Below are 27843 nucleotides of genomic sequence, written 5' to 3' on the forward strand. Positions count from 1 at the left end.
TTGCAGTGTGGCGACCAGATGCTTCAAGAAGATCCTGGGCGACGTCAAGACGGCCCCGGAGATCCAGCACCTCGTGATCGAGGGCCGCGGTGACTTGAGCAGCCTGGATAATGCGCGCGCGTTCCGATAGAGATGGCTGCGAACCGGAGGATGGAGCCGCGGCCGGTATAGATCGACCAAGGGAGTGACAGGCGGTGCAATCTCCGTGGCTGTAGGTTGACGACGGGGCAGCACTCAGCAGAGGGACGCCGGCGGCCGACGACGAAGGCGACGACGTGGGTGGAGAAGCAGACATGGTGCAGGAGCTCTACGCGTGGCAGCCACCTGCTCGATAGCCTCACGCGAAGAGAGGGCGGGTATCGTAATGCGGGTTGAAGGATTGTGAGGCGATGGACCCGGAGGGTACCCGAAGGTGACCCGGAGGGTACCCGAAGGTGACCCGAGAGTGAGCCACTTGAATTATGGGACACCTAGCTCAGCGTCCCGTATAGAAGGCCGGCGACTGATTACGAAACCCAGGCTGTTCAGTTCAGAATTTCCAACAACGAGACAAGGTACTTCTTCATATTAGTCTTTGTGTTGTGCGGTTAGCGCCTACGTGTGTACTGTGACTGTTTCCTACCTACTTGCGAAGTGTACTCGGGGTTCTGGATTGATTTGGCCTCCCCGGTAACCTTCTAGTAGCGTAGTGTGTTGCATTGTCTGGACTCAGGAGATCAGCTCTCAGTGTTCGACAGTAGGACACTCTAAACGGTTTAGTAAGGTATTGGTGTGCGTCTCGCACTTTGGTTTGGACCCGCAGACTAGCTGCGGCAGGAGATCTCCAGTAGATCTCGTAAATATTGTACAACAAGTTGTCGTACAGTGGGAAGAGTTACCTCGCTGTACAAGTGCATCCGCGACAGAGTTAACCTAAGTCTCTGCCTGCGAGTGTAAGGAACCCCATATTCACCCCTTCATATTACACGTCTTCTAGGAATTACGCTAGATAAAGATCCGAGTCTTGCTACACAAGGTGAGGCCTAGAGATCTCGGGACTAGTTCTCGTTGTCTTTGGGTATTTGGCTTGCAGGGGTACCCCCCCCCCCCCGTAGTTGCGTGGCAGGACACGTGTGGGAGTTTATTAGGTTTTATCTGAGGGACTCCACCACAGAGGAAAGCGCGACCGCGAAGTATGATCTCCAGGACGGGTTGATTATCCTGCGCAAGGGTAAGAGAGTCGTGCTCCCTCAAGATGACCGGTTGATGCTGGACGTGTTGGTGCACTACCACGACAATGCCGTCGTGGCTCACACTGGGGCTGTGCGGACGTTTCTGGCTTTGCGCCAGCATTTTCTGTGGCGTGGCATGCGCTCGACAGTCGATGAATACATCCGTACGTGCGAGACTTGTGCTCGCAACAAATCTGGTGATCGGCGCAGAGGTCTGCTGCAACCTCTTCCAATTCCGACGGCAAGCTGGACGGATATTTCGATGGACATTGTGACTGGTTTGCCTCTCTCGAAAGGATTTGATGCGATTTACGTTGTGGTCTGCCGTCTAAGTAAGCGTTCGCGCTACTTGCCTACCCGAAAGGATGCTACAGCGAACGACGTCGCCCAACTCTTCTTCTACAACATCGTGGTGATCCACGGTACACCGCGCTCGATCGTCTCGGACAGAGATCCAAAGTTCCTGAGTGATCTGTGGACTTTCATGGCCAAGATCATGCAGATTGAGCTGCGCATGACCGTGTCACACCGTGCCCAAGCGGACGGCCAGAGTGAGAGGCAGATCAGAACGCTGGAAGACGCGCTGCGATGCTCCGTCTCTCACTATGGTGACGACTGGGCCGACTGGCTCCCGTGCATCGAGTTTGCGCACGCCACTGGCATCAACACCTCGACAGGACGCAGCCTCATGGAAGTCGACACGGGACGACGACCAATTCCTGCACTTTGGGTTGCTGAAGATCAAGCTTCGTTCGTGAGTACCAGGGCGGAGGCAATTGAGTCCCCTCGGCGCCATCTGGCTCAAGCGCAAGAACGCCAGCGACGGTACTATGACAGGGGTCGGCGCAATGTGCACTTCAACGTGGGCGACTTCGTGTACGTCAAGGCTCAGCTCCTGAACACCAATCGGATGGCCCGGCCAGACTACGATCCTGAGCGAGATCCGACAGTGAACAAACTGCTGCCTAAGTGGCTGGGGCCATTTCCGATCGAGAAAGTGCTGGGGCCGTCAACATACCGGCTCGTGTTGCCCGAAGTCTTGCGTTCGCACCGGTCGTTCAACGTTGACCAGATCAAGCTTTCCGTTGGGTGCCCTCCGCAGTTCATCGGGCGCCCAATTCGACGTGCAGCGCCTGTTCTATTCGACGACACTGGAAATCGGATTTACGTCGTCGCAGCATTGTTACGGAAACGCCGGCGTCCTGGACGGGTGCAGTACCTCGTGCAGTGGGCAGACCTGCCGACAAGCGAGAACTCATGGGAGTTCGTCACCGAAATTAATCACGTGTCCCGCTGGCGAGAGCTCCTCGCTGCATTCCGCCGACGAACAGCGAATTGAGTCGCGGGGGATGTACTGGTCTAAGTCTACGTGGACAAGCGCCCGTCTCGACATCGATCTCGTCAGCGGTTCCCGTGTCGACGCAGTACCAATCGAAGCTCGCCTCCAGATGAGTCACTCTGCTCCAGAGACGTGGACCAGTCTCCGTTCAACTCCGCTCCAAGTCACTACTTCGTGCTCGGCGAATCTCTGCTTGTACCAGGCTTCAACCTGGCTTTCGTGTTGCATTAGCAGCATCTCCCCCTGGAGACGCCCCTCAGAGCTAGCTACCGGTACTTGTTGCTACTCGCTAACCTCAATTCAATGACATTCTGTCTTTTGCTCAGTCAAGTACAAGTGGTTCACTCCATCCGCCAAGAACCCGCCTACCCATGACGGTGGCGCTCAAGGACTACACGCTCTTCAAGCCCACCAGCTCAGCAAAAAAACTAGCTCAAGAACCGCCTCGTCATGTCCCCGCTCACGCGTGCCCGATGCGACCCCGTGACCCACGAGGCAGGACCCATGCAAGTCGAGTACTACTCGCAGCGTGCCGGCGCCGGACTCATCGTCACGGAAGCCCTCGCCGTCTCCGTCCAAAGCTTCGGATGGTACGGCGCGCCCTGCATGTACACGGTTCGGCACGCGCATGCCCGGTCCTCGCGGCTACATCGACTTCTCCGTGAGCAACTCGGACTCGAAGTGATGGAATCGTGATGACGAGGAGATGAAGTTGTGATGGACGAGAGCAGAGGCTGATCGGGTTTCTATCTCTCGGGTGTATTATACTTAGCAAGCCGTGTAACGAGAAAGTCAATCGGACGCCTCGCAGCCTTGCAATAGGCAAGCTCGACGCAAGAAGTGTGGTATCCACGCCTAAGGTTGCTGGCATCGCTTGTATTCACCTAGAATGAGACCAACCACTCTTGATGTTCAATGTCCATTAAGGATAATGGACATGACACCAGCGGCTTGTCCAGCGCTCGAGGCTGAGCTTCAAACACCCCACGCGCCAGAAGCTTATCAACCGAGGGCACAAGCTGCACACAACGCGACATCGATGCAAATCGCGATCGTCTCTCGGTCCGTCCCGCTGCTGACTTTAGTGGGACGATCACGGCCGAGTGCCTGTCAAGGATCAAGGCACCCGCACACTCTTATGAGGCGCAAAGCGTGCGGCGCTCCCTTCGCCATTATTCAATCCTCCTCCTCGGATGCTCATCCTTCCGCTCAGCAATGAACCAAGTCCTCGCGCTCGCCTTGACTCTCGTCCTCACGTGCCTGCTCGCAGCCCAGCAGGCCGCCGCCGTCGGCGTCTGCAAGCAGTCGGAGCTGGGCTCGCTGCTCACGAACCCCAACACGACGGCGTGCGCCAGCGACTCAGGCGTCGTGTTCGCCGACCTGGACGGCACGCCGTCGGACGCGCAGTTGACGAGTTTTTGTGAGACCGACACGTGTCTGTCGCTCATGGCCGCGATCCTCGCCATCGACCCGGAGGACTGCACGCTGCCGCTGAACGAGAACCTCAACCTCATGAGCAACCTCGTGGACCCCGTAGTGGACAAGTGCACGGCCATGGGCATCGACATCGCCGGCAGCTCCCGTGTCGGCAGCGACGACGCCGTCACCGTCGGCGACGAGGACAGCGCCACGTCCGACTCGAGCGCCAGCGGCTCCTCCAACGCTGCTGCTAGCACTGTACAAGCGTCTGCCGTCTCGGTCGTCGCCATTGCCATCTCTGTGGGCCTCCTTCTCGTGCACTAAGCAGATGAAAGTGTCCAATTGCGTTAGTCATTAACTACATGTAGGCCAGTTCTCAATCTAACTTCAAATGACCATGCCATCACATTTACTCCGTCTACATGCTTTCAAGCTCGGGGCCAAAGTGCTTGACAATGAGCGGGCGCTTGAGCTTGAACGTCGGCGTGGCGAAGTCGTTCTCGGGCGTGAACTGCTCCGAGTGGACGTGGAACTTCTTGACGCGCTCGAAGCCGAAGAGTTTGTACTCTGTTGCCAGCCTCTCCATCTCGCGGGCGATGTCGGCCTTCAACTCGGCGCCAGCGGGTGAATCCGCAGTGCAGAGCTCCTCGAACGAGGCCTTGAGGCCCTTGTCTTTCGCCCACTTAGCGACGACCTCGGAGTCGGGGACGATAATTGCCACGAGGTAGTTCTTGAGCGAATCGCCGTGGACGAACGCCTGAGCGATCAGCGGACTCTTGATGTAGATGCCCTCGATCTTCTCGGGCGCGACGTACTCGCCCTGGGACAGTTTGAAGATGTTCTTCTTGCGGTCGATAATGCGCAGCGTGCCGTCCGCGTTCCAGCAGCCGATATCGCCCGTGTGCAGCCAGGCGTCGGCGTCGATCACCTCCTTCGTCAGCTCTGGCTGCTTGTAGTATCCGACGAAGAGGTTGTCGCCCTTCATGAGGATCTCGCCTCGAGGACAGGGTTTGTCGTGGCTCGTGTAGTTCATCTCGGGCACGTCCTCCAGGCAAATCTGCACGTTACCCAGAGGGATTCCGATGTGGTCACCAGGCGGAATCTCGTCCGTCGAGCAGGAGATCACAGCTCCAGTCTCTGTCAGGCCATAGCCTTCGAGCATCGTCGCACCGAACACAATCTGGCAGAACTCCTTTACATCCTTAGACAGCGGCGCAGACCCGTTCATCATCCGCCTCACACGCCCGCCTAAAGCTTGCTGAGCCTTGCTGAAGACCAGGAAGTCCCAGAACGCGTGCGTCTTGTAGCCGTCCTTGAGATAGTACTTCTTGGAAGCGTACGCCGTGTCAAATAGCCACTCCCGCCGCTGCAGCACCTTGAGTAATCTTGTCATGGATCCGATTCAATAAGCGCGGCATCGAAGGGAACACCGTCGGCTGCAGCTCTCCCAAGTCGTCCATTAGCAGCTTGACGTCTCCCGAGTAGTACCCCACCGCCGCTCCATTGTAGATGAACGTCGTCTGGATCACGCGCTCGAAGCAATGCGCTAATGGCAGACACGACAAGTGAATGTCCGTCGGCAAGACCAGCGTGAAGTCCAGAGCACAAGCTGCTAGCATGTGTGAGTATGGCACCCTTCGGATCGCCCGTCGTGCCCGAAGTGTAGCAGATCGTGGCCAGGTCACTGGGAAGTGGCGGATCTGCCGGCACGACGTTCTTCTTGCCGTCTTCGATCAGCTGGTCGAGCGTCATGAGCTTCACCTTGTGCTCCTGAGCTAGCGCTTTCTCCTCTTCATCAATGTCGTCTTCGAACTGCACCACCGTCTTGACGCTTGGACACTCGTGCACGACGCCCATGAGGACCTTGAACTGCTCCTTCCCGCAGAAGACGACGCTCATCTCGGTGTGGTTCAGGATGAACGGGATCGCAGTGGGGCCCAGCGTGTCGTAGAGCGGCCCAGCGTGTACGCCATGCGGCTGGCGCTGTGCTCGACGATGGACCACTGGTAGCAGTTCTTGGCGAAGACGCCGACGATGGCGCCGCGCTGCAGCTTGAGGATGTGGCTCATGCCCGACGCGGCGGCCTCCACGACCGGCAGGAAGTCGTTGAGCGTCACCCACTCGTAGGCCCCCCGTTTGCCCGCGCCAGGGTCGGCCTTCCGCCAGCCGAAGAGCTTGTTGGTGCCGCTCGGGTCGAACTTGCGGCGCAGCTCGCGCAGGTTCTTGAACAGCGTCATGTCCGGCGTGAAGCCGCTCTTGAGGTGGCCCATGCGCACGGCGCCGTGCGTGGCCGTGGCGGTGCCTTCCAGCTCGTACGAAAACTGCTTCATCGGCGCAGTTGGTGGGGCCATACAACGGAGGGGGTGCTACGGGTCGTATCCTGTTGCTGGACAGACGGCGGATTGAGGAATGAAGGGACAGCGGATCTTAGACACGCAGGCAACTGATGGCCGCTTCGTGGCCGTGGCTATCTGACACCATGGAAGCGAGCTGCTGCCATCGATTCGAGGTGCTGGATTCTGGATTTCCTGGTCACAACAACTGAAGAGGAATAATATCCTAGACCGAAGCCGGACGTCTGCATCGTCTATTTAACGCAAAATGGGCACTTTCAGCTGTTCGGCAGGCAGGACATGACTCCAGGACGCACAAAAATGTTAATGCAGAACGCCATTCCGTTGCCAAGCGGGCGAACAGGGGACGCCAAGTTGAGAAGCGTCAAGGCCAGGAGCTGTGCACTTTAAAGGAAGGAGAGACTGGCGATAGAGTTGTGCTTCTTGGCTACCGCCCAAGAACGACTTTTGCGTTGCATATTCACAATGCCAGATCGTTCGACAAGAATGCTGCCTTCGGACTGTGGCATTGTGCTGTACGATCGCCACGTTTGACTTGCTCGAAGATTTCAATACACTGCCTATTCTGAAGTCGGTCGTTTCTCTCCCAGGTGATAATGGACGCGAAGTGAAGTTTCGCCCATCCTGCCAACCGCTCGCCAGCTGTGCCGTGCGTGAGCTCTTCACTTACAATTTCTCTCTCTCTCTCTCTCTCTCTCTCATGACGCCGCTCAAGAAGGAAACGCGGGCGCGAAGTCCCTCCGCATGGGAGGCCGCGACCGGCATAACAGGCGTGGGGGAGCACTACATGGACATGGACTCGCCCACGACGCCAACGACTCGATCCATGCAACTGCGCCTTCGGAAACACCCGTCCACTGCCTCATCGTCCATGGCAAACGAGGAGACTCAAGGTCTTAAGACCATAGTCAAGAAACCCAGTCGACGACCCGAAGAGAGAGGTAACGTTTCCTATTTACTAAGAAATTTACAAGCTCATTATCTGAAATACTTAATTTATGAACAGTATTCCGCCGGCACATTGGGTGTGCAGCTCGCGCTGCGGCTGGGGTGTTGCTCGCGGGTGTGATTCAGACGGGATCTTCGGCCTCATCGAATGGCTCCAAGCTCCTGCCTTCCTTCTACTATTTGGGTGGGCTGGCTTACGCTGCCATCATGGTAATTTACGCCTCAGCGCCTACGGTTGGCGGGGTTGTACAGCAAATCTGGCAGATCGACTTGGGCGTGGGCCTCGCACTGCTGTACAATTTCGCAGTGTTCTTGTGGATCCCCATCACGCAGGGAAACCTCGTTTCAGTGCCGGAGAACCTCAACGACACGCTGTATTTCGTCAGTTTGCACGACTGGGGACTCGTCTTGCCCTTCATGCTCGTGTTCACGTTCGTGGTCTTCTTACTGCCCATCGTAAGTGAAGCTTGACTGTGTTTGACATTCATCAAGAACTGTACTAACTACAAGGCTCTGGCTGTGTTGCAGCAACACAACGTCAAAAAGTTTGCGGTGATGTCTAATGCTTTCTTCAGTACGTTATTTACTAAAAAAACACTTGCTTAGCTTGGTAGCTAACAAAACTTTGTCTGAATTTAGTGTTAAAGTTCATCGATCCCATGAATCCGAGGGTTGATGGCACCGGTTTGAAGGATCTCAACAACAGTGACTACGCCACGTTGGGGCTCATGAAGAATCTGGCTGTGTACAGCATCGTAGGCGTGGTCGGCACGCTCATCTCGCTCATGACGGTACTATTGCCCACTCCGCTCTTGTAAGTCTCGCAATTAGGAACGAAAGTTCGTGCCTCGCACTAACGTTCAAATGTTTTATGCTAGTGCCACCAAGAAGGTGATGCGGCACATGGCTCACGCACCGAATGACATCCGCAAGATCCTGAACTTGATCATGGACTCGTATTGCTTCCGCGTGAAGGACATAAAGAAGATGGATTTCTTTCGGCTGCGGCTTGACCGACTATTAGGAGCGGCGCAACACAGATTGTCCGAGATGGAGGAACTTCTGGACGACTGCTGGTGGGAGGAGATCGTGGGCGTGGGCTTGTGTCTCACATTCAACAAGAACATCGCCAAGCAATTCGTGAAGCTTTACGCGCGGCTTCTGAAGGATCTACGAGCTATGAAATTCTCCATCGAAGCTGAGAACGGCCATTGGACTCACGTGGTTCTGATGAAGAGGATGCAGCAAAGTCTCCATCTAATGCAGGCAGAAGCGAATGATTTATTGCGGGAGGTCGCAAACAGAGTGCTGGAAGCCTCGACGGATATGCCGGCGCCCAGGTTTGTCCACTTGGAACAAACCGTGGACCATTTCATGAATAAGTACACGAAATTATACGGCGCAATGCTCTCAGCGGAGGTTCATACGCCTGGTGACGTGGGGAAGACCATGTCGCTGAACGTGTTCATCTACTCGTTCCACTCGTTCGTCCACACATTGTGCGAGTTTGAAGAGCGCTTCAACCACAAGAATTTCACTTGCCGATATCGCATTTGGAAGTTCTTTCACGTGATGTGGTGCAGTGTCTACCAAGGAACGATGTACATGAGAAAAATGACGATATTCGCCGTCCGTACGACACTAGCCGTGCTGATCGCGTACTGCGCCTCCACGTTCATCTTCGCCTTCAGTGCGACTGGGCCCACCGCCATCGCTATGGTGGCGCAGTTCCACGTCGGAGGCACCTATGGGAACATGAAGAATCGCATGGCTGGGCTCGTAGCAGGCACTGTCGTTCCGTCCATTCTTCACTTCTTCATCTGCAAGATCTCAGACGTCGTGTTCTACAATGCGGTCAACAACGCCGTGCTGTTCGTGTGGATCGTGGGGTCCATGTACGTGTGCTATAGCTCTTCGTACTTGCGTATGGCGGGAATGGTATCCGCGTACATGGCTGCTTCGGTATTGCTGGATCACAGCTGTCGAACAACCACCAAAGCTCTTTCGTACTCAAGCCTGACTGAAAACTCCATGGCCATCATCATCTTGATGCTTGTCGAAGCCAGTCTTCAACCAAAGAGTGCTCGCGGTCTGCTTCGCTCCAACATCCAGCAGCTTCTTGGAGCATACAGCAAAGTCTTTGGTCGAGTATTTGCGCATCACATCACGAGCACGCGCGCGACTGCACCCAGCGTCAGAGATCTACCAACAGTGAACGAGACAGCTTCGGTCAATCCATCGACAGCCAAGTTGGACGAAGAGGGAACGCGATCTCTACACAAGGAGATTTCCGTCACGTTGCCAGCGATCTTGAAACAACAGAAGAAGCTCGTGCACGATGCCACGGCCGAGCCCAGCTTGTGGAAATCCAAGTTCTCCAATGAGCAGTACACGCAGGTACTAGCTGTGTGCTGGACTTTGCTCGACAGACTTCGACTGCTTTCCGACCTCGTGGAATGGCAAGAAAGGTCGAGTAAAGACTGCGATCACGGAGGCTACCGCCTTAAGCGCAGGAATGCTGGCAGTCTCAACGACGAGTGTACCGCTGCCTTCAAGGAGCAAGAAGAAGAGCGCGCTAACCAACCAGAAACCGTCTACTATACGGCGAGAGCTCCGGCAACAGACGATATTATTCCAGAAGCACCATTGCCACCGCTGCCTTCAAACGCAACGCCAGCAGCAGCTAAAGCTCGGTGGGATCGCAGTCAAAATGCCTACGAGTCTGTGGTCGTGGAGTCTTTCGAGTCCCTCGCGACGCTCTTCAGCCAGGATTTCACGTACAAAACAGCCGACGACTACGCCATTTACTTGCAGATGAAGGAAGCGTTCCGAATCGCAGATAAAGACCGCAGCGGGACTGTGGACACGTCAGAATTGGACGTGTTGCTTGAAAAATTGATGCCGTACACCGGAGACCAGGGGAATGTCCACATGGATCAATACGTGGATGAGTTCATGAGGCTCGTCGACAAGAACCACGACGGGCAGATCACGTTCGCTGAGTTCATGCAGGCCCTCAACGACGGCTTTCGGCTTGAGCTTGAGATCTATGAGAACACGGCGCAGATGATCCCGAGCAACACGGTTCACCAGCTAGGCGATGCGACTGCCGCAATTCGGAGACACGAAGCTGCTTGTTCAATGGCCGTATCGGACGACAGCTCCGCTGTTGACATGCTGGAATCGAGTGCAGCTACTAGCGACGCCGTGTTGACGCTACCTGCTTCGAGCTCAAGGGTGCCTCCCCCTAGATCGACCGTGTTCTTCACTCCGCCGTCTTCTTCATCGGGCATTGGGTCGTACGTGCTTGGCAGTAGTGGCGATGAACGAGAAATAGCTCCACCAAGTATCACTAAGAGTAGTCGGCGGCGCTGGTGGGCTCAGCATCGTACCGATAGTGCTGGTGTCGCGCTACTCAACGTCGAGTCCTTCTCCTTGAACGAGGCTGCCGCGACGTTGAAGCAGAGCTATGGGGAGCTCTTGCTCCGCTCGCTGGACGATGAAGACCAGTACGTAACGATGGAAGATTTCATCGTCATGAGCTGCCTCATCAGCGCGTGTGAAGACATTGCCGCCAACTTGACTCGACTCAACACACTCGCTGCATCGTAGACGGTAAATGCTACGAAACAGCAAAAGAAATCCAAATAAGCGATATATTCTACTGCAGAGCGCCTTCCGCCCCTGCCATCGTGTCTCGTCCTGCGCTGCGTTGTCCTAGCTTGACTGCCTCGTCACCTTAGGCGCGGGCCTCCTCTTCCTCCTTCTCCTCGCCGTACTTGCCGCGCTTGGCCATGAAGTCGTGGAACGCCATGGAGCTCAGCAGCAGCACAACAACGGACGCCTGGCCGTAGATACGCGTGTGCATGATCTGCTGCGACGACGAGATGCCCTTGTTCAGGTGCTGGTACGCGTAGATGCTGCCGACCACCGGCACACCCACCGTCGCCAACGCGCGGTACGGGTGGTCGTACAGGAAGTTGGCTGCGCGCTGCCACGCCTTGAGCTTGGACGCCTCCTGCTTCTGCTCCACGTACGTGCCGTCCATGGTCGCCATGTACATGTCGGGGTTGTGCGCGCCGCGGACCAGGCGGTTCTCGGCCTCCACCGTGAAGGAGGCCAGGAAGGACATGGCCACGAGCGCCGTCTTGGCACTGGCGTTCAGACGGTTGCGGAAGGTCGGCCAGTGCTTGTTGGCCGTGAGCACGCCGGCGCCCACGACGGAGGCGACGACGGCGCCGGTCTTCATGCCGCTCGTGTAGGCGTGCCACGAGATGGCGTCACGGCGCTCGTTCGGGTTGCTGGCCTCCCAGGACGCGTTGTGTTCGATGGAGCTCATGGTGTGTGTGTGGGGGGGGGGCGACTTGGTGTGGACGTGTTCAATTGGGGAATGGCTGCCGACTTGCGGCGCAGCTTTCGTTTCGATGGTGCTGGGTCGGACAGCTCATGCAGTGGAGGTGATGCGAGACGGGGCATACATAAACATTCGGCTAGGGTGAACACTCATTTTGATTATCTGGAATGCAAATTTAGTCTACCAGGAAGCAAAAGTACGTCAGAAGTGGACATAGATGGGCGTCCCTAGAGCAATCACGCCGATCACGCTTTGCATGGTTGTCATGAGCTTGAAGGACTGAAGCGTGTGCAGGCGCTGTAGTTTGTACTCTTTCATCCACTATTCAAATACATCAAGGGCCTAGCCCCCACTACTGCGACTTCTTCTTCCACGCTAGGGCTGATGCGTCTCCGAGCGCGCGAGGGTTGTGCAGTTTGCGGCCCATGAAGAACACTCCAGCCGCGAAGAAGATGCCGCCGACGCCCAGGAAGAACGCACCAAGGACGTAATTGGCGCTGCCGAACCAGCCCACCTCTTCCAGCACCAGCGCCTTGGTGCCGCTGAAGGAGCGCACGAAGAAGTTAGACTGCACGGCGAACGTGAGCGTCGTGTTGGCGGGCAGATCGCGCTCGATGCGGCCGTACGGCTTGCGGAACGGGTGCATGGCGGCGCCTTCGACCCACACGCGCCAGAACTCGTTCTCGACCCCCGTGCCCACGCCATAGTCCGGATCCAGCGCGTCATGCACCCACGCGGTGCTGTTCGTGTAGTCCGCAGTGATGTACGGGTCCGTCGGGCCGTTGGGCGGCGGGATGATGCGACTCATGTTCGGGTTGTGCCACACGGGCAGGTACGCGCTGGAGGAGACGTCCCATGTCGGGTTCTTGTTGTTGTGCGCCGCGTAGATGCGTCCGATGCCCTTGGACGTCAAGTCAGTCCGCGAGAGCTTCTCACCCGACGGCAGAGCCCCCTCATGCAGCCAGAAGATGTCGTTGAACAAGGTATTGGCCACGATGCCGCACGGAAAGAGCTCGCGCTGCTTGGCGGCCGATCTTGACTCGCACGCGCCGACAGTGCACAACTCGGAGACCGTCGACTTCATGGGGTAACACTCGAGCATGGACGTGCCGGCGTCGGGGCGGTACTCGTCCGTGAACTGTGTGCGGATGATGGACGAAACGAAGCGCCGGTGGTTCTGGTAGTACCCGTCCAGCTCGTAGAACACGCGCACGGGACTCTTGACGTCTTTCGGCAGCTTGAGGTTCACGAAGCACGTGTGGTCGGCGTGGAACGAATTGGCGTCGTCGGCCGAGTCCAGTCGGCAATTGGAGAGCTGCGTGACGTTGCCGTCGGCCTGGACGGCGTTGGCCGCCTCGGTTCCTGGGTTGCCGTCGTAGACCACGCGCAACGTCGTGAGTGTGCTGGAGGTGTAGGCGATCACGACACCGAGTGCGATGCACATGGTCGCTATCGTGTAGCAGATGCCAATGGACCATCCGAGCGTGAGCACGGGCTCCCACATGTGCAGTTGCTGCTGAGTCATGCGAGATCCATCGGGGCGGTTGGTGTTCGCGTTGCTGTTGAGTGCGGACTTGGTGGGGGCGTTCTTCTTGCTGCCACTGCTGCTGCGTCGACGTCTTGCCTTGGGCGACGAACGGCGAGACGCTACGCGGGGCATCTCCACGCCTTGAGGCAGCGGCATGACGAGCGACTGCACGTCCACATCGCTCGGTCGAACGAGAGGCTTGGCCGTCATCTTGCAGCGGTGCTAAGTGCGCTGCGTTCTCCCAACTGAGGGCACTTCGAGCGAGGTACGTTGCAGCAATGGAGAAACCAACAACCGTGATGTTGGTTGTCACGAGAAGCCTGAAACCCCTCCCAATTATACACACGGGCTCGGATGGATACTAATAAAAATGTGTTGCTGTATTTCTGTCAGGTCGCCAGCGGCTACGCTTCCTGCAACTTGGAGCCTTGGACTTCAAGACAGGTGGGGAGGAGAGTGCAATGCTAGCCTTTGCCGTCGGGGCCGCCTTACTCCTCGTTGTCCTCGACCGTGAACTTGCCGCGCTTGGCCATGTAGTCGTGGAACGCCATGGAGCTCAGCAGCAGCACGACCACGGACGCCTGGCCGTAGATACGCGTGTGCATGATCTGCTGCGAGGCCGAGATGCCCTTGTTCATGTGCTGGTACGCGTAGATGCCGCCCACGATGGGGGCGCCGACCGTCACGAGCGCGCGGTACGGGTGGTCGTACAGGAAGTTGGCGCTCTTCTGCCAGAACTTGAGCTTGGACGCCTCCTGCTTCGGCTCCACGTACGTGCCGTCCATGCTGGCCATGTACATCTCCGGGTTGCGCGCGCCGTGCATGAGGCGCGTCTCGGCCTCGAGCGTGAAGGCGCCCAGGCCGGGCGAGATGACCAGCGCCGTCTTGCCGCTCGTGTTGAGGCGGTTGCGGAAGGCCGGCCAGCGCGCGTTGGCCGTGAACACGGCGGCGCCCGCGATGGCCGTGGCCACGGCGCCCATCTTCATGCCGCTCGTGTAGGCGTGCCACGAGATGGCGTCGCGCGCCTTGTTGGGATTCTCCGTCTTCCAGGACGAGTGCTCGGGGCTGGCGTCGATGGCGCTCATGGTGATGTTGATGGGGGTATGGAGTCTAAGGGGGGTGGATGGATGTACACACACGCACACGTGCAGGCTTGAGCTCTTGACGGAGACTTGGATTATGGGCCTCGTTGTGCGTGTGGCCCAGGACCTCTCTGAGCTTCAGCTTCGGCGCTGAAGACGACGGGGACGACAGCTCACCCTGTGCTTGGACGCGTCCACCGAGCGCGCTGATTGGCCACGTCGCACTGCGTTTCTCTTGCGACGGGGTCTCTTTAACGGGAAATGGGTCTAGAGACCCAAATTGGGCTCCGAGCACGGCAAAGGCACGACGTGCATGTCAGCGTGGCCCCGGGCATCCTTCTCTCAGCTGCAGCACGGAGGTTTCTTCACGGAGGTCGCACTCTGGCTCCGCGGAATTTTAATTCTGGCGGTAGTAGTGTCGTAGTTTTTTTCTAGTTAAACTACGGCATTATGATAGTACCAGGCCCTGGGCGAGCAAAATGGCAGTGAAACAGGTTGCCGAGGGGTTCTCGAGATGAGCTCGCCTACGCATTTCACTCAACAGCTCTCTACTAGTGATTTTTAAAAAGATGAGGGAACTACGTGCCCATGAAGGTAAAGAAGTGTCGTATCCTGTGGATTGTCAAGGTTGGCATGAAGGAAAGATACAATACATTGAGCGCAACATTTAGTGCATGCATTATTTTATTGAAGGACACGTGCTGCTGGAAGCCGCACTAGAGTCTTAATGAGCCCCTCCAATACTTCAGCATGCCGCAACAAATATTTAATGAAATCTAGCTGAAGAACGCTCGATTAAGCTCTCTCAATCCAGCAGAGACAGCCACTGCATGGAGCTCAAGAAAATGTGACGCAATAGTTTTCGACGTTACGATATTTGGAGATTTTTTATTGTGGTTTTGTGGTTTAAAAACATCCAGTGTACGTATTGCTAGCTATTTTTTTGTTATTGTGGCTTTCATCCGTTTTGGCAAATCGGGTGGTCCAAGATCCGATATATCGGGCCCGATTTGCTGGAGGGCTCCGATTTAGCAGGAGGGGCTGACTATATCTGGCCCGATTTGCGTCTGGGGGCTGCGAGTTGCGAAGCAGGGGCCAGAAATGCCGCTTTTCGCCGGCAAAAGGGACCGCCGCGAAAACATGTCTGGGGCCCTCTCAGATCGAGGTTGTAGCGGCCGTAGATGATCACACAGGTGATTTAGCTGGCCATAGTGCTATGAAGTGGCTATATACAGTGTACTATTGTCCCCAATGTTTTGCAGTTCTAATGCGTCATGAGAGGTGAGGAGGTATGGCCAACTTGGAATGCCTCCCCTCTGAGCCTTATGCTACTAACTCAGGTCAGATATAGCTAAATTGGACTAACCGATCATGTAGAAGCTCCATTTTATAAAAATCGGACTCCGAGATAACACGTCAAATCGGGCGGCAAAATATTTAACAACATTGAACGAATTCCGTCGGTACAGTTATTGAGAATAAGAGCCCATTTGGCGGTATCTCCCCCATTTGGCGGTACCGCCACCGCATAAACGTGATGATGCCAAACTCACATAATGCATTCTTTCACTCTTTTTTCGCATAAATTTGCCCTTTTGGACGCGCATTTAACACAAATTGGACAAAAATCTGGTGATCCGCAAGAATTGGTCTCTGTGACAGGGCGAAAGGCAACTTCGCCCTCGCGTTCGCGTGGTGGGTAAGATTTTCCGAGCTTGCAACGGCGGAATGCGCCGCTGACTATGTGCTCTATGTGCTCGGCGAGAGCTGTGTACATGCACTGTACTCGGTTCACTCCTTTCGGTACCGCAGCACATCGACCAAAGACAGCTTGTCCTGATGCTGTTGATGCTAATATCATGGCCCACGCGATGACTCATGACAACTTCAATTTATCTGATGGCCCCCAGTCGCTGGTGCAATGTCGTCGTTCCGCCCGCCGGCACCACCCGAGCTCGTGCATGTATCCACCGCGGCGCGGGCTGGTGGAGCCAATTGTGTACGAATCCCGCTTCACCGAGATGTTTCATCAAGCAATCTTGGCGGGTGCACGGAAGACAGGGCGCCTGACTGCGTCGATGACGGGGCAACCAAACCTTGGATGCCACCGCTTTAGAGTGGTGTCAATTTCACACTGTTAAACTTTCACAGTGAAAAATCTCTGGCGCCACGTGAATAGTGGTGTACAGTCCCGCTACGTGCATCAAGCTTGGTACGGCCGGTCCTTTCCGGTGCAATGGCCTTAAATTTGTTGCAATGTTTCACTCCTCCCCCTGTGCAGCAACGCTGTGAGGCATTCAGCAGCAGCAGCAGCGCCGCTCGCAGCTGGGCGACGCAGACCACATTGAAGGGTTCCAGTGGAGGGAATACACGCACGCTTGCTCGATGAGTCTCACGTTGGAACGGCGACGAGAGCCGTGCTCGCACGTTGGCGCCGGCCATTCCAGTGCGAAAGCCGGAGCGTTGCGGATCGGCCATTTTCTCAGCAGCCAGCTCATGGTGATCGCTCGCCGAGCTATCATAGGTAGAGCTGTCGACGTCCGGTGTTATCGAAGGTTAACACCCAGACGTCAAAAGTCGCCAAATCAACGCCCCCTTGACACCACCCGCTTGGTCACTATTTCGAAATAGTGAGATGCCACTTGTGGGGGCTGCTTCATTGCATATGGCGGCTCGCATTCTATTTTGTGGCATGTTAGCTCGACTACCGTAGTTGACTACAAGCTCAGGAACGCTAGATTGCCACCTTCTAAGGGATCGGATTCTCTACCCTTAGGCCTACGCACCGATAATACACAAGTAGTCTCAGATAGCAGAACTCTCTTGGTCGTGTGCTGTGCCGCTTGTCTTGTGGCCTGATGCGTTGTCAGCGAACTCACATCATCTCTAGGTTGTATTCCCGTGACTTGCAGGAAGGCTACAACTTCGTGGTGACAGACACGCCATACCTAGCCGCCAACGTGGCTAAGTTGATTGTCAATTCAGCTGACCCCTCCTCTGAGTAGGCCCGTACAACGTGCGGCAATGACCGACAGTCGGCCAGACTAACCAGTGAGCCGGAGGAAGAGAACGGCTTCACAGGTCCCATTCTCCCTCATGGAGTCGGAAGCCAAGTCCATCGACGACTCCAGAGACGCCTGTTCAACCATCGGCTCGTTTCGGTCTAGATGCTGCTGCTGGACGCACTCCTGGCCGACGTGAAGCTCATGACGACGCTCGAGCACGCGCGCAGTGTCCCGTTCGCGGGCATGGCTTGGGACTCACTGACGGACTTGTGCGCCGTCTCGGAGATTATGGAGGGCGGCGACTTACGCGCGTTGCTGAGTGTGTGTGAAAACACCACAGGCTTCGAGCTCAGCAAGTTGACGATCGCTCGGAACGCGGCGTACGTGCTCACGTGCCTCCACTCGCTTGAGACTTAAGTACTGCATCGAGACCTGAAGTCGATAACGTCCAGCTCGCCTCCAGCCTAGAGACCAATCTCACAGCTAAGCGAGAAGACGAAGAGATGACGGCCGGCGTTGGCATGTCGCGGTGGATGGCGCTGGAGGTGGTGTGTGTACGTCGACATGTTCTTGGTCGGAGTCGTACTGCCCGTGTTGGATCAGCATGTCATTTCGTGTTCACACGCAAAAGGCTGCGGGGATATTGACTCAGACCACAAAGTCTCTGAGGTGGTCATCATGTAGATGGTGGCGCTGTTTAGTTTTCATCAGGTTAGTTCAATCGATGCCGGACTTGTGCACGGCTTGTGTGTCTCTGGATCCGACGGAGTGGCCCAAAATTGCAGAAGCGCTCTACCATCTTCATTCAATACTATCGCAGAAGCACCATTGAAATGAGTTACATACGTGAAGAAGTTTCGTTATGAAGACGCATACAAACATTATACATGTTAGTTACAGTGTTGTCATCACTAACTAGATATATCATGCTGCTCCATTTTGAGCCATAAACACCATATCCCGAACTGTGCTAGCCTTCAGCGAACAACGTCGTTTTGTAACTGTGTTACCTGCAGTGGAAAACGCGCGCTCTGAGGGCACCGATGTAGCGATGCATCCAAGCCACTTGCGAGCAAGAACAGCAATAGTCGGAAATTTTGAATGGTTCTGCTTCCACCACGACAAAGCTGATGGGGGCTTGTCGAGATCTTTGACCTCCGCCTCGCTCGACTGCATCAAGTAGCTGCTTAGCTCCCACTCGCAGTCAGTCTTTAACTTGTCGTCCGTCGCAGCTGATGATCTTGACGTTCTCGATCCGTACAACATCTTTAGGAAGCTCTGTCGAGCGCGGTCTGTAGCATCAGTCATTCGCTTTTCAGGGCTTTGAGAACGAGCTGCGTCGTTGTGAACCAAAGCAGACTTCTTCTTTAGCACGAACATCGCATCGGCAAACTGCTCCCGCGCCTTCTCATATTCATCCGCAGTGAAAATCGCCGAATTCGTCATGTAGGGGTCAAGCAACGATATCCACAAAAGGTCGGGGTCTGCCTACTTATCAAACCGCTGCTTCAACAAGGCTGAAAAGCTTCGGCGGACGGATTGCATGATGGATAGCACTTCCATTGCGTATGCCTCCTTCTCGACACTTGTATAGAGAACATCATATATTTGTTGGTTGTCCAGCGATCGTTTGAGTGAAGAGATGAAAAGATGAACAGATATCAGCGTAGGATAGGTCTCTCCATCGAGCATAGTGGTGGCAACGCTGAACGGGACCAACAGCTCGACCAGGCACTGAATCATGAACCACTGCTTGGCACTTGGAAGCTTCAACTTTTTTGTAGATCGATCGTTAAACTCCTTCTCGCCTTCTTCCGACTTAATGTACAGGAAAAAATCTTTCACCGCAGGCTGCAAATCCAAAAAGCGCTGGAGCATAACCATTGTGCTGTTCCATCTCGTCGGGCAATCAATCAACACTTTTAGGGGCTCTTTTCGAGTAGACTGCAGCTCATCTAGTCGATTTCAAGCCTTTTGTGAGCGATGGAAGTAGTCCGCCAGCTTTCGGAACCTTCGAACCGCTTTGCTAACCAGCTCCATATCAGCCGAGCTAATTTCCATAGCCGCCGATTTCTCGGCTTCTGCAACAAAACTGGCAACTTCCCCGCAAAGCGCATCAATATCAGCTTCACTAATAAACTCTTCGTCTTCACCGTCGTCGTCCGAGTCCGGGTCATTTTCCAAGGCATCCAGCTGCTCATCTATCCACTGGGTTTCCGTTTCCACATACTGCTCACTGCGCACACAGACGTCGTTGCCGAGAGTACTGCCAACTTCGCCAGGACTAACACCGGTGCTGGCAGCATCAGTAACTGCTATCGCCTTCATTTGTTTCATCTCCTTTCTGCAGAAGCGCTGCGGCTACAACGAGGTGAAGTGAGTGCGCTGCGCATGATCGATGATTGAGCCCAAGGAGGGTGCATCCACGTTTCATGTTCGACGCAGCATCTCGTAGAAATCGAACACACTTCTTGGGGTCCAGACGCCACCACGCAAAGCAACGTAACAGTACATCTGCAATGGCTTCTCCATCGTGTTTTCCAGGAATAGAGGTAACTTCAAGTGTCCACGACTTTATGTTGAACAGGCTGTCAAGGTAGTGAACAGTTAAGCTTATAAAGCTTTCACACTTTATCGAAGTCCAAATATCCGACGAGGCCGAATAGAAGTCACATTCGTCGTCGCTCACCAGCATCACTCGCAGTGACAAACGGCGCTCTGAAGCATTCTCGTGGACACGGAGCGCGACCGTTTGTCTCGACGGGATCTTAAGAACAGTGGTTGCGCTGTTTGCAAACCTTATCGCCTTCGCGAATCCTCTGTCGCCGATGATACTTGTAGGTCGCAAATCCGTACCCACCCATTCCGACAAAATGCCCTCGAAGAAGCTCTGTTACGATTCATCTTCTCGTTCAAACAAGTTCACCAGTTGGTTCGATTCTTTCAGGGCTGCTTCACGCCGCTCATTTTCTTTGAAAGCCCGTAAGGCCTCGATGTGGGATTTCCGCATGTGGGGGCCAAACAAACTCTTTCCCTTCTTGATGGAAAGCTCCTCCTTGCATCCAAAGCAATAAAAGCTTTTGGCGTGGTCGCGGGTGAGGTCTTGCCTTGGAATATCTTTGTACTTGTCGTCTACCACACATACGACGAACTGCCAGTACGCCTTGTCCCGCTGCTTAGGGGCCTCAAATGCCCTTCCAGCCGGGCAACTCGTGACGCCTTTGGCGGTCGGGACCTGTTGAAGTTGTTCGTGTGAGCTTGGGCTGAAAGCTGAATGGTTTAACCGGGCTGCATTTTGCATGCGGGTTTCGGATGGCGCAGTCAGCCTTGCACGCGTTGGTCCCGACGGGGTACTTGTCGTTGAAAGAGCTCCTCTTGGTGTAGCTGTCTTGGATGGAGTTGGGCGCTTTCGTGCTGGTCTCCGCGGAGAGGTTATTGTTGGAGTTGGTTTTCTTGCCTTTTTCCGAGGTGGCTTTGGCAACAACGCTGGGCGGCTTCTTGGAGACGACGCTGGACGGCTTCTTGAAGACGACGGTGTTGCGCAGCTTCTTGGAGGGGGGCTAGCCACCGGCCAGACGTGGCCTCGCATATCGGAATGAGCTTCCATGCTCACAGGCCCGTGAGTGTGGACTTCGATCTGGGCGGCGAATTGGAGGATGAGGCCGACAACAGACCACTGGTCGTTGATCTGAAGCTCACTCACGCAGGAAATGGACGGCGCTCCGGCATTTGAGTTCTTGTCCATCCCGAGCACTTGATGTGGCGCAGCTTGCTTCGTGAATGTGGCATTGACGAGCTAAGACATGGCGTGCTTCTGATTGGCGTTCAAATAACCTTTTTGACCAATTATATGGCTTAATTTGGTAGGGTGTCAAGGCGACGTCGATAACGACCCTTCACCAGGTGTTGCTGACGTCCAGTCGACGTCCAGAAGCCGGACGTCGACAGCTCTAATCATTGGTAGCAACCGCGTACCGAGCAGTCCTCGCTCAATGGACGCCATCTCGCCATCGGTGGTCGTGCTGAGACAAGCAGCAATTTTCTGGACATACCTTTCTATCTCGATATTGTACAAAATCATTTATCTCGGGTATCTATTTTCAATCTATATATTAAGTTTAGAATACACATCTGATAAAACCAGTTCATAACGTCTTAGAGAGGTATTGGATTTCATTTTGCCCATCAGTCAGACGTGACGGCTCACTTTCGCCGCACGCAGCGACTAACGGAGAGCCAAACCTGCGCGAGCGCCAGCGTACCATCACACCCGCAATTCCAGAGCAGCGCTCATGGCACCTTGCCAATACGACAGCAACCATGCGGCAGCGAACGGAGGATCTTCGAGTCCGTCCAATGGTGACCACCACCTGTCCGTGAACCTGGACATCGACTCCTCCGGCGTCCCCATGACGTCCGCCAGCGACTTCTACGTCGACCTGCAGTCGCCTCCGCCTCAGACGCAGTCGATGCGGCTGCGACTCCGCAAGCAGGCGTCCAACAACTCGATGCTATCGGCCGAGGCGGCCGAGAACCTCCGCCGGCGAGTGGCTCGCGTCAAGAAGAACAAACACACGAAGGAGGTGCGAGTGTTCAAGCGGCAGCTGCAGCTCGCGGTGCGCATCGCGGTCGGCGTCATGCTCGCTGGCGTGGTGCAGACTCACGGGTCCGACCGGGAGTGGCTGTTCCTGCCGGCCAGCTACTACTTGGGAGGCCTCACGGTCGCCTCCATGATGGTCATCTACGCAGCAGCCAACACCGTGGGCGGCGTGCTGGAGCAGGTCTGGCAGATCGACGTGGGCGTCGCCATCGCGTTGCTCTACAACTTCGTCGTGTTCGCCTGTGTGCCGATCACCCAGGGCGACCTCATGACCGTGTCCAAGAACATCAACGGCAGCACGTATTACGTGAGTTTGCACGACTGGGGCGTCACACTCCCGCTACTCGCACTCTTCACGCTGGTCGTGCTGCTGTCGCCGATGGTACAGTTATAAGCTGGTTTGTTGTAAGAAGTTCTTGAGCTAACCTGTTTTGTTGTGATTTGGGATACTTAAGCAAACAAATGTCAAGAAATTCGCAGTGAGCACGAACTTGTACTTCAGTAAGTTGCCGCCGTACGTTGAAACTAATTGTTAGTGGATCGACTAACCTTTCTTGTTTTTGTTTTTTTATGCAGCGCTGACTCTGGTTGACCCGATGAACCCTATTTTCACGACAATTCTCAAGGACAACTCGAGTGGTAACAGCTACTACGGCACGGACAACCTGTTGAAGCAGCTCGCCATTTACAGCGCGGTTGGCGTTGTGGGCACTTTGATCGCTCTAGTGGTCATGGTGCTGCCTTACCCGATTTTGTACGATCGACAACAATGAGGTAGCCTTGTAGTAGACTGCGAGTACTTACTTACATTTGATGTTGTGTGTCCGTGTAGTGCGATGCGGAAGCTCCGGAAGCACATGGCGGCTTCGCCGCATGACATCCGCGATATCCTCAACTTGATTGTCGACTCGTACTGCTTCCGCGCGAAGGATATCAAGAAGATGGACTTCTTCAAGCTGCGCCTTGACCGGTTGCTGGATAATGCGCATGAACGTCTCGCTACGATGGAATCGCTGCTGAACGACTGCTGGTGGGAGGAGCTCGTGGGGCTCGGAGTGTGCTTTCACTTCAACAAGACCGTCGCCAAGCAGTTGGTGAAGTTGTACGCAAAACTACTGGCAGATCTGCACGCGATGAAGTTCGCTATTGAGGCCGAAACGTGCCACTGGACACACGTTGCGCTGCTCAAGAAGATGCAGACACGATTCTACGTGCTTCAAGTGGAAGCGAACGATCTGCTGGAAGACATTTCACTGAAGATCGTGCGTTCATCGCGAAGTATGTACCAATGGCGTTGTTGTTTGTATTATTTCATCAATCTAACAGTTTCTGATTGATTTTTAGGTATGTCCTCGCCGAAATTTGCCAGTCTGGAGCAGGCGTTAGAACGTCTCATGACAAAGTATACTTCGCTCTATGGGAATCTGCTTTCTGCTGACGTCCACACCGCCGACGATGTGGGCAAAACGATGCCTCTGAACGTGTTCGTGTACTCGTTCCACGTGTTCGTGATCTCGCTGCTGGAATTCGAGAAGAAATTCAACAAGAAAAACTTTTCGGCGCGATACCGAGTCAAGAACTTCCTCAAGCTGACGTGCCGCAGTCTGCTGCAGCCCATCAACTACCCACGACGGCTGATCATCTTCGCATTCCGAACAACATTGGCGATCATCATTGGAATCTGTTGCGCGACCTTCATCTTCGCGTTCAGCTCCACTGCGCCGACGGCTATCGCGATGGTTGCTGAAGACAACATCGGCGGAACTTACGGTAACACGGTGAACCGTGTGGGAGGTTTGGTGGCTGGAACCGTAGTGCCGTCCATCTTCAGCTTCTTCGTCTGCAAAGTATCGAGCGACTACGTGTACAACACGCTCAACAACATCGTGCTGTTCATTTGGACTGTGGGGTCCATGTACGTGTGGTTCAGTGGCCGCTATATGGCGCTCGCAGGCATGGTGTCCGCCTTCATGGCAGCGTCGGTCCTGCTTGACCACAGCTGTCGTAGCACATCGACCTCAATGACGGTGTCTTACGCCAGCCTTACGCAGAACGCCTTGGGTATCCTCATCCTTATGATCGTGGAAGTCGTGATTCACCCGCGCAGCTCTCGTGGATTACTCCGTAGCAACATCCAGCAGCTCTTGACGCAGTATTGTGGCGTTTTCCACGACGTATTTCGCCACCACGTTGCGTACAACCAGCCTACTCGAATCGCTGTGGGGCCTCTCACCGAGGAGGACATCGAGATAGCCAACGCGCTGCTTGGTCGCAGCAACGTGAAGGTGCTGAAGGACCAACTGAAGGTCACAATCCCCCAGTTGCTAAAAACTCAAGCCAAACTGGTCAACGATTCCGCCATGGAGCCAACGTTGTGGAAGCCTCCATTCTCCACGTCCAAGTACACGAAGGTCCTGAACGTTTGCCGCGAGCTCCTCGACAGACTGGATGTTCTGGTAGATCTAGTGGATTGGGCTGAGAATCGCCGAAACAGCGCGAAAGACATGCCGTTGCGTCGCTGGGATCAAAGTCGGATAGACGCCGAGTGTACTGCCGCATTCACTGCAGCGCAGGAACCTCCTTCTCCCACCTCCGCAGCCGTCACAGAGATGGTGGGAGGGGACGATACCGCCGAGAAACCCCCTTCGCCTGCTCCGTCCTCGTCGCTGCCCAACGTTACTACTACACCTCCTGCTATAGCGAAGATCAAGTGGGACCAAAGCTTAGCTGTGGTTGAGGCAGGCGTCGAAGAAGCTTTTGACACGCTCGTAACTCTCTTCGGAGAAGAATTTTCGGGTTCTACGGCGGAAGACCACGCCATTTACCTGCAAATGAAAGAGGCCTTCCGTATCGCCGACGTTCACCGTCGCGGCGTCGTGGATGTCTCCGAGCTCAGTCTATTGCTGGAGAAACTAATGCCGTACTCAGGCAGTCAAGGGGTAGAAGGAATGGAGCAATACGTTGATGAATTCATGCAGTTGGTGGACAAGGATCACGACGGGAAGATCTCGTTCAACGAGTTCATGCAGGCGTTGAACGAAGGCTTTCGACTGGAGTTGGAGATTTACGATGATCAGCCACAGGTGCCAGTGGCCGACGTGGTTAGTGGCTCGAACGGAGCTCAGCTCACGCACTCACAGAGTGTGCGTCTAATTCGCAAGAGTTCGCTAGGCCGTCGAAACTCAATTCAATCGACTCAGACCGATGGATCGGAGGATCCCTCCACCCCTGGAAGACACAAACGCGTCACCGTTGTGTCACCTCCGCCTCCCGACTCGCGACCCCGCGCGTCGTCGAACTTCGTCGACATGTCGGTGTTTGAGACCACAAAGTCCGATCCGAGTGCGTTTGACCCCACGGAACCTAACACCCAAGCAAAAAATGCCACTGGAAGTCGTCCGTATCGCTTCCGCGGTATGTCTTCGGCAAGCGAGAGCTCGGCTCCTGAAGCTTTGCTGAATGTCGAGGCATTCACTCTCACAGAAGCGGCGGCGGCATTGAAGCAGAGCTACGGCGAATGCCTGCTGGGGTACGTCGACGACCATAGCAGACGTGTTACGATGGAGGACTTCATCGTCATGAGCTGCGTCATCAGCGCTTGTGAAAGTATCGTCGAGAATTTAACTCGCCTGAATACGCTGGCAGCCTCATAAAATGGCTGCCTGCCAAGCGAGAACTATGGATTGAATTGAAAAGTGAAAAGTTGTGCATACTTCTAACTACTCGAATTTGATTCTGAGTTTTTCCTCGTAAATTCCAAATGTTTCACATCATAATCTTATTAAGGTTTGTATGTCGACTTACCAATATCAGTGATTACTGTCAAATTCATTCTGTAAATAGACTTTTTAACGCTAGTTGGTTTTGGTGCCCACTCCCTTTAATAGTGCCCCCCTTGTAACAATGCCCCAGGTTGGCAGGGGGGTACTGCTGCAATACCCCACGGGGCATAATTACAGTTTTACAGTAATTAATGATGCATATCCTGGTCGGGTTGGGGTGACGCCCTCCCGGGAAGCCTGGGCAAGCATGCTGCTCGCCCAACGCTTCCGGCAGACGCTTCACGGCGTCTGTCAGTCTTTGACGGGTCTCTCCCTCCCCACATCTCTCTCTAACCACCCCTCTCACCCCCAGCTCCCAGCAACGCAGCCACGACGCCGCCCGCGGAAGCCCGCTCGCCATCTCCGGCTAGGTACGTTAAACGTGCAATCCGTTGGCTCCCAGCGCAAGCAACATGAGACGCTCCCTCGAGACCTGTCGGCCTACCGCGTCGACGTATTAGGTCTCCAAGAAACCCGCATACCCTATCAAAGTGAGCAGAAGGCTGGCAAGTACCATCTCCTGACTCTACCGACATCCAACCGATGGCATGGCATTGGTTTTGCTATTGTACCTCACCTGCGTAAGTTCCTGTATAAGTACTGGGCCTATTCGGACCGTGTTGGAGTCGTCCAACTACGCATGCCCAAGGTCCAGCGAGCGAACATCATCAATGTGTACTCACCGCACAGTGGCTACACCTCTATCGAGGTCGACCGTTTCTACGAGGATCTTCATGCAATGCTAACCTAACTCTCACAGCGCGATACGACATTTATACTGGACGACTTCAACGCAAAAATTGGACAGCAACGCGAACACGAACCCTTCTTAGGACAATGGGGACGTGGCCGACGCGACCGCAACGGCCACGTACTCGCCTCCTTTTGTGGCGCTAATGACTTGTTTATTTCTAACACTGCTTTCCGAAAGCGCGCTTGCAACATCACGACGTGGACGCTCCGACTCACGCAACACAGCATCTTCAACCAAATTGACTACATCATTTGCAGCCAGCAGAATAAATCCCTGTGTGCCAACGCACAGTCGTGGAGCAGTATCCTCACACCGACCGACCACAAGCTGGTCACGCTGGACTTTGATCTCCGCGCACTCGGTGGGCTCCGGCGTCGAGTTGCCAGAGTCCACTTCAACAACGCCGAGACTCGCCTCGCCACGCACCTCCTAGTGCACGACCAACGCTCCCGACTACAATACCGCCATCTACTATCCGCTACGATCACACAAGGGGGGTTCGCCAAATCAGCGCTGGGCGACGACGCTGAACACAGCACTGGAATCAGCAGCAGACTCGATTGGATACCTTCCACTCGCCAAAAGCGCCAAAATGCCGGATCCAGAACTAGCACGTCTCTCCTGCGAACAACGACGACTCCGTCTAGCCATCTACAACGACCGTGCGCTGGACGTCGATGACCTCCGCCGCCGACGCAACCACGTACTTCACAAAATCAGGGAGCGCAGCAGACACCTTGCTCGCACTTATATTGACGAGAAACTAACCGCCATAGACTGCTCTAGCCATTCGGCTAGGATGTTCGAGGCAACGCGAGTGCTGCTTCGACAGCGCTCACCACTAACGTCTCTATGTGACTCCACAGGTAAATACATTCTCCACCGCAAAACAGCAGGAGCCAAGATCAGACAACACTTCAAGGAACAGTTTTACGACCCGAGCCGACAGCCCGTCCCCAGCGACAGCGTGGCTCGCCCTCTGGAGAGGCCCATTACAGCCGACGAGCTCGCACGCGCCTTCCATCGCCTTCGCAATGGCGACCTGACGCCATCCCAGCTGAGCTACTCAAGTACGGATCTACGACACTAGCTCAACCTCTCGCTGCCATACTCAACGACGGGTTCTCTACTGGAGCAAACATTCATCTGGGCGACGGAATTCTCCTTGGACTTCCAAAGCCAAACAAGCCGGCTGGTCAATGTGCCAGCCTTCGACCAATTGTGCTGCTCAACAGCATTCGCAAGGCCATCTCGCTCGTCGTTCTCGAGCGCATCTCCCCGAAGGTCGAACGCTTTCTGTCCCCTCACCAGAGCGGGTTCCGACCCAGTCGCAGTACTGCCGATGCAGTATGGGCCCACAGGTGGTTAGCAGCACGGGCGCAGAGATTCACGGAACGGTTCCACATACTGGGGATCGATCTCTCCCGT

The 27843-nt window shown here is 55.1% G+C and overlaps 11 protein-coding genes across 11 annotated transcripts; 6 read left to right on the top strand and 5 right to left on the bottom strand.

Moving 5' to 3' along the window:
• Positions 1-3000: 3000 nt before the first annotated feature.
• Positions 3001-3268, top strand: PHYSODRAFT_338814 (hypothetical protein; the record flags this gene model as incomplete). The annotated part of the gene is made up of 2 exons (XM_009536690.1): positions 3001-3165; positions 3254-3268. 2 exons carry the CDS (start codon positions 3001-3003, stop codon positions 3266-3268), a joined length of 180 nt encoding a protein of 59 aa, XP_009534985.1.
• Positions 3269-3742: 474 nt separating this feature from the next.
• On the top strand, positions 3743-4293 carry SOL5 (elicitin; the record flags this gene model as incomplete). Its single annotated transcript, XM_009536691.1, has 1 exon — positions 3743-4293. The coding sequence occupies exon 1, from the start codon at positions 3766-3768 to the stop codon at positions 4291-4293; it is 528 nt and encodes a 175-aa protein (XP_009534986.1). The 5' UTR covers positions 3743-3765.
• A 94-nt stretch (positions 4294-4387) lies between these two features.
• PHYSODRAFT_318491 (hypothetical protein) lies at positions 4388-6320 on the bottom strand (the record flags this gene model as incomplete). The annotated part of the gene is made up of 4 exons (XM_009536692.1): positions 4388-5335; positions 5400-5578; positions 5604-5863; positions 5938-6320. 4 exons carry the CDS (start codon positions 6318-6320, stop codon positions 4388-4390), a joined length of 1770 nt encoding a protein of 589 aa, XP_009534987.1.
• A 703-nt stretch (positions 6321-7023) lies between these two features.
• On the top strand, positions 7024-10883 carry PHYSODRAFT_338817 (hypothetical protein; the record flags this gene model as incomplete). Its single annotated transcript, XM_009536693.1, has 5 exons — positions 7024-7264; positions 7357-7727; positions 7800-7845; positions 7911-8085; positions 8150-10883. The coding sequence occupies 5 exons, from the start codon at positions 7024-7026 to the stop codon at positions 10881-10883; spliced, it is 3567 nt and encodes a 1188-aa protein (XP_009534988.1).
• Positions 10884-10991: 108 nt separating this feature from the next.
• PHYSODRAFT_355836 (hypothetical protein) lies at positions 10992-11644 on the bottom strand. Its single transcript, XM_009536694.1, has one exon. The coding sequence runs from the start codon at positions 11608-11610 to the stop codon at positions 11011-11013; it is 600 nt and encodes a 199-aa protein (XP_009534989.1). The 5' UTR covers positions 11611-11644; the 3' UTR covers positions 10992-11010.
• A 333-nt stretch (positions 11645-11977) lies between these two features.
• Positions 11978-13363, bottom strand: PHYSODRAFT_256397 (hypothetical protein; the record flags this gene model as incomplete). Its single annotated transcript, XM_009536695.1, has 1 exon — positions 11978-13363. One exon carries the CDS (start codon positions 13361-13363, stop codon positions 11978-11980), a length of 1386 nt encoding a protein of 461 aa, XP_009534990.1.
• Positions 13364-13509: 146 nt separating this feature from the next.
• Positions 13510-14316, bottom strand: PHYSODRAFT_288549 (hypothetical protein). The gene has a single exon (XM_009536696.1). It carries the CDS (start codon positions 14236-14238, stop codon positions 13642-13644), a length of 597 nt encoding a protein of 198 aa, XP_009534991.1. The 5' UTR covers positions 14239-14316; the 3' UTR covers positions 13510-13641.
• A 3125-nt stretch (positions 14317-17441) lies between these two features.
• Positions 17442-17657, top strand: PHYSODRAFT_523032 (hypothetical protein; the record flags this gene model as incomplete). The annotated part of the gene is made up of 1 exon (XM_009536697.1): positions 17442-17657. The coding sequence occupies one exon, from the start codon at positions 17442-17444 to the stop codon at positions 17655-17657; it is 216 nt and encodes a 71-aa protein (XP_009534992.1).
• A 2017-nt stretch (positions 17658-19674) lies between these two features.
• PHYSODRAFT_374783 (hypothetical protein) lies at positions 19675-19917 on the bottom strand (the record flags this gene model as incomplete). Its single annotated transcript, XM_009536698.1, has 1 exon — positions 19675-19917. A coding segment is annotated over one exon (243 nt), but the record flags the coding sequence as incomplete, so codon positions are not given.
• Positions 19918-21532: 1615 nt separating this feature from the next.
• PHYSODRAFT_318494 (hypothetical protein) lies at positions 21533-25493 on the top strand (the record flags this gene model as incomplete). Its single annotated transcript, XM_009536699.1, has 5 exons — positions 21533-22222; positions 22296-22341; positions 22417-22594; positions 22673-23118; positions 23185-25493. 5 exons carry the CDS (start codon positions 21533-21535, stop codon positions 25491-25493), a joined length of 3669 nt encoding a protein of 1222 aa, XP_009534994.1.
• Positions 25494-26742: 1249 nt separating this feature from the next.
• PHYSODRAFT_522554 (hypothetical protein) lies at positions 26743-27096 on the top strand (the record flags this gene model as incomplete). Its single annotated transcript, XM_009536700.1, has 1 exon — positions 26743-27096. A coding segment is annotated over one exon (354 nt), but the record flags the coding sequence as incomplete, so codon positions are not given.
• Between the last annotated feature and the right edge of the window lie 747 nt (positions 27097-27843).

This window comes from Phytophthora sojae, assembly GCF_000149755.1.
Source record: "Phytophthora sojae unplaced genomic scaffold PHYSOscaffold_9, whole genome shotgun sequence".
In the NCBI taxonomy this organism is placed as follows: Eukaryota; Oomycota; class Peronosporomycetes; order Peronosporales; family Peronosporaceae; genus Phytophthora; species Phytophthora sojae.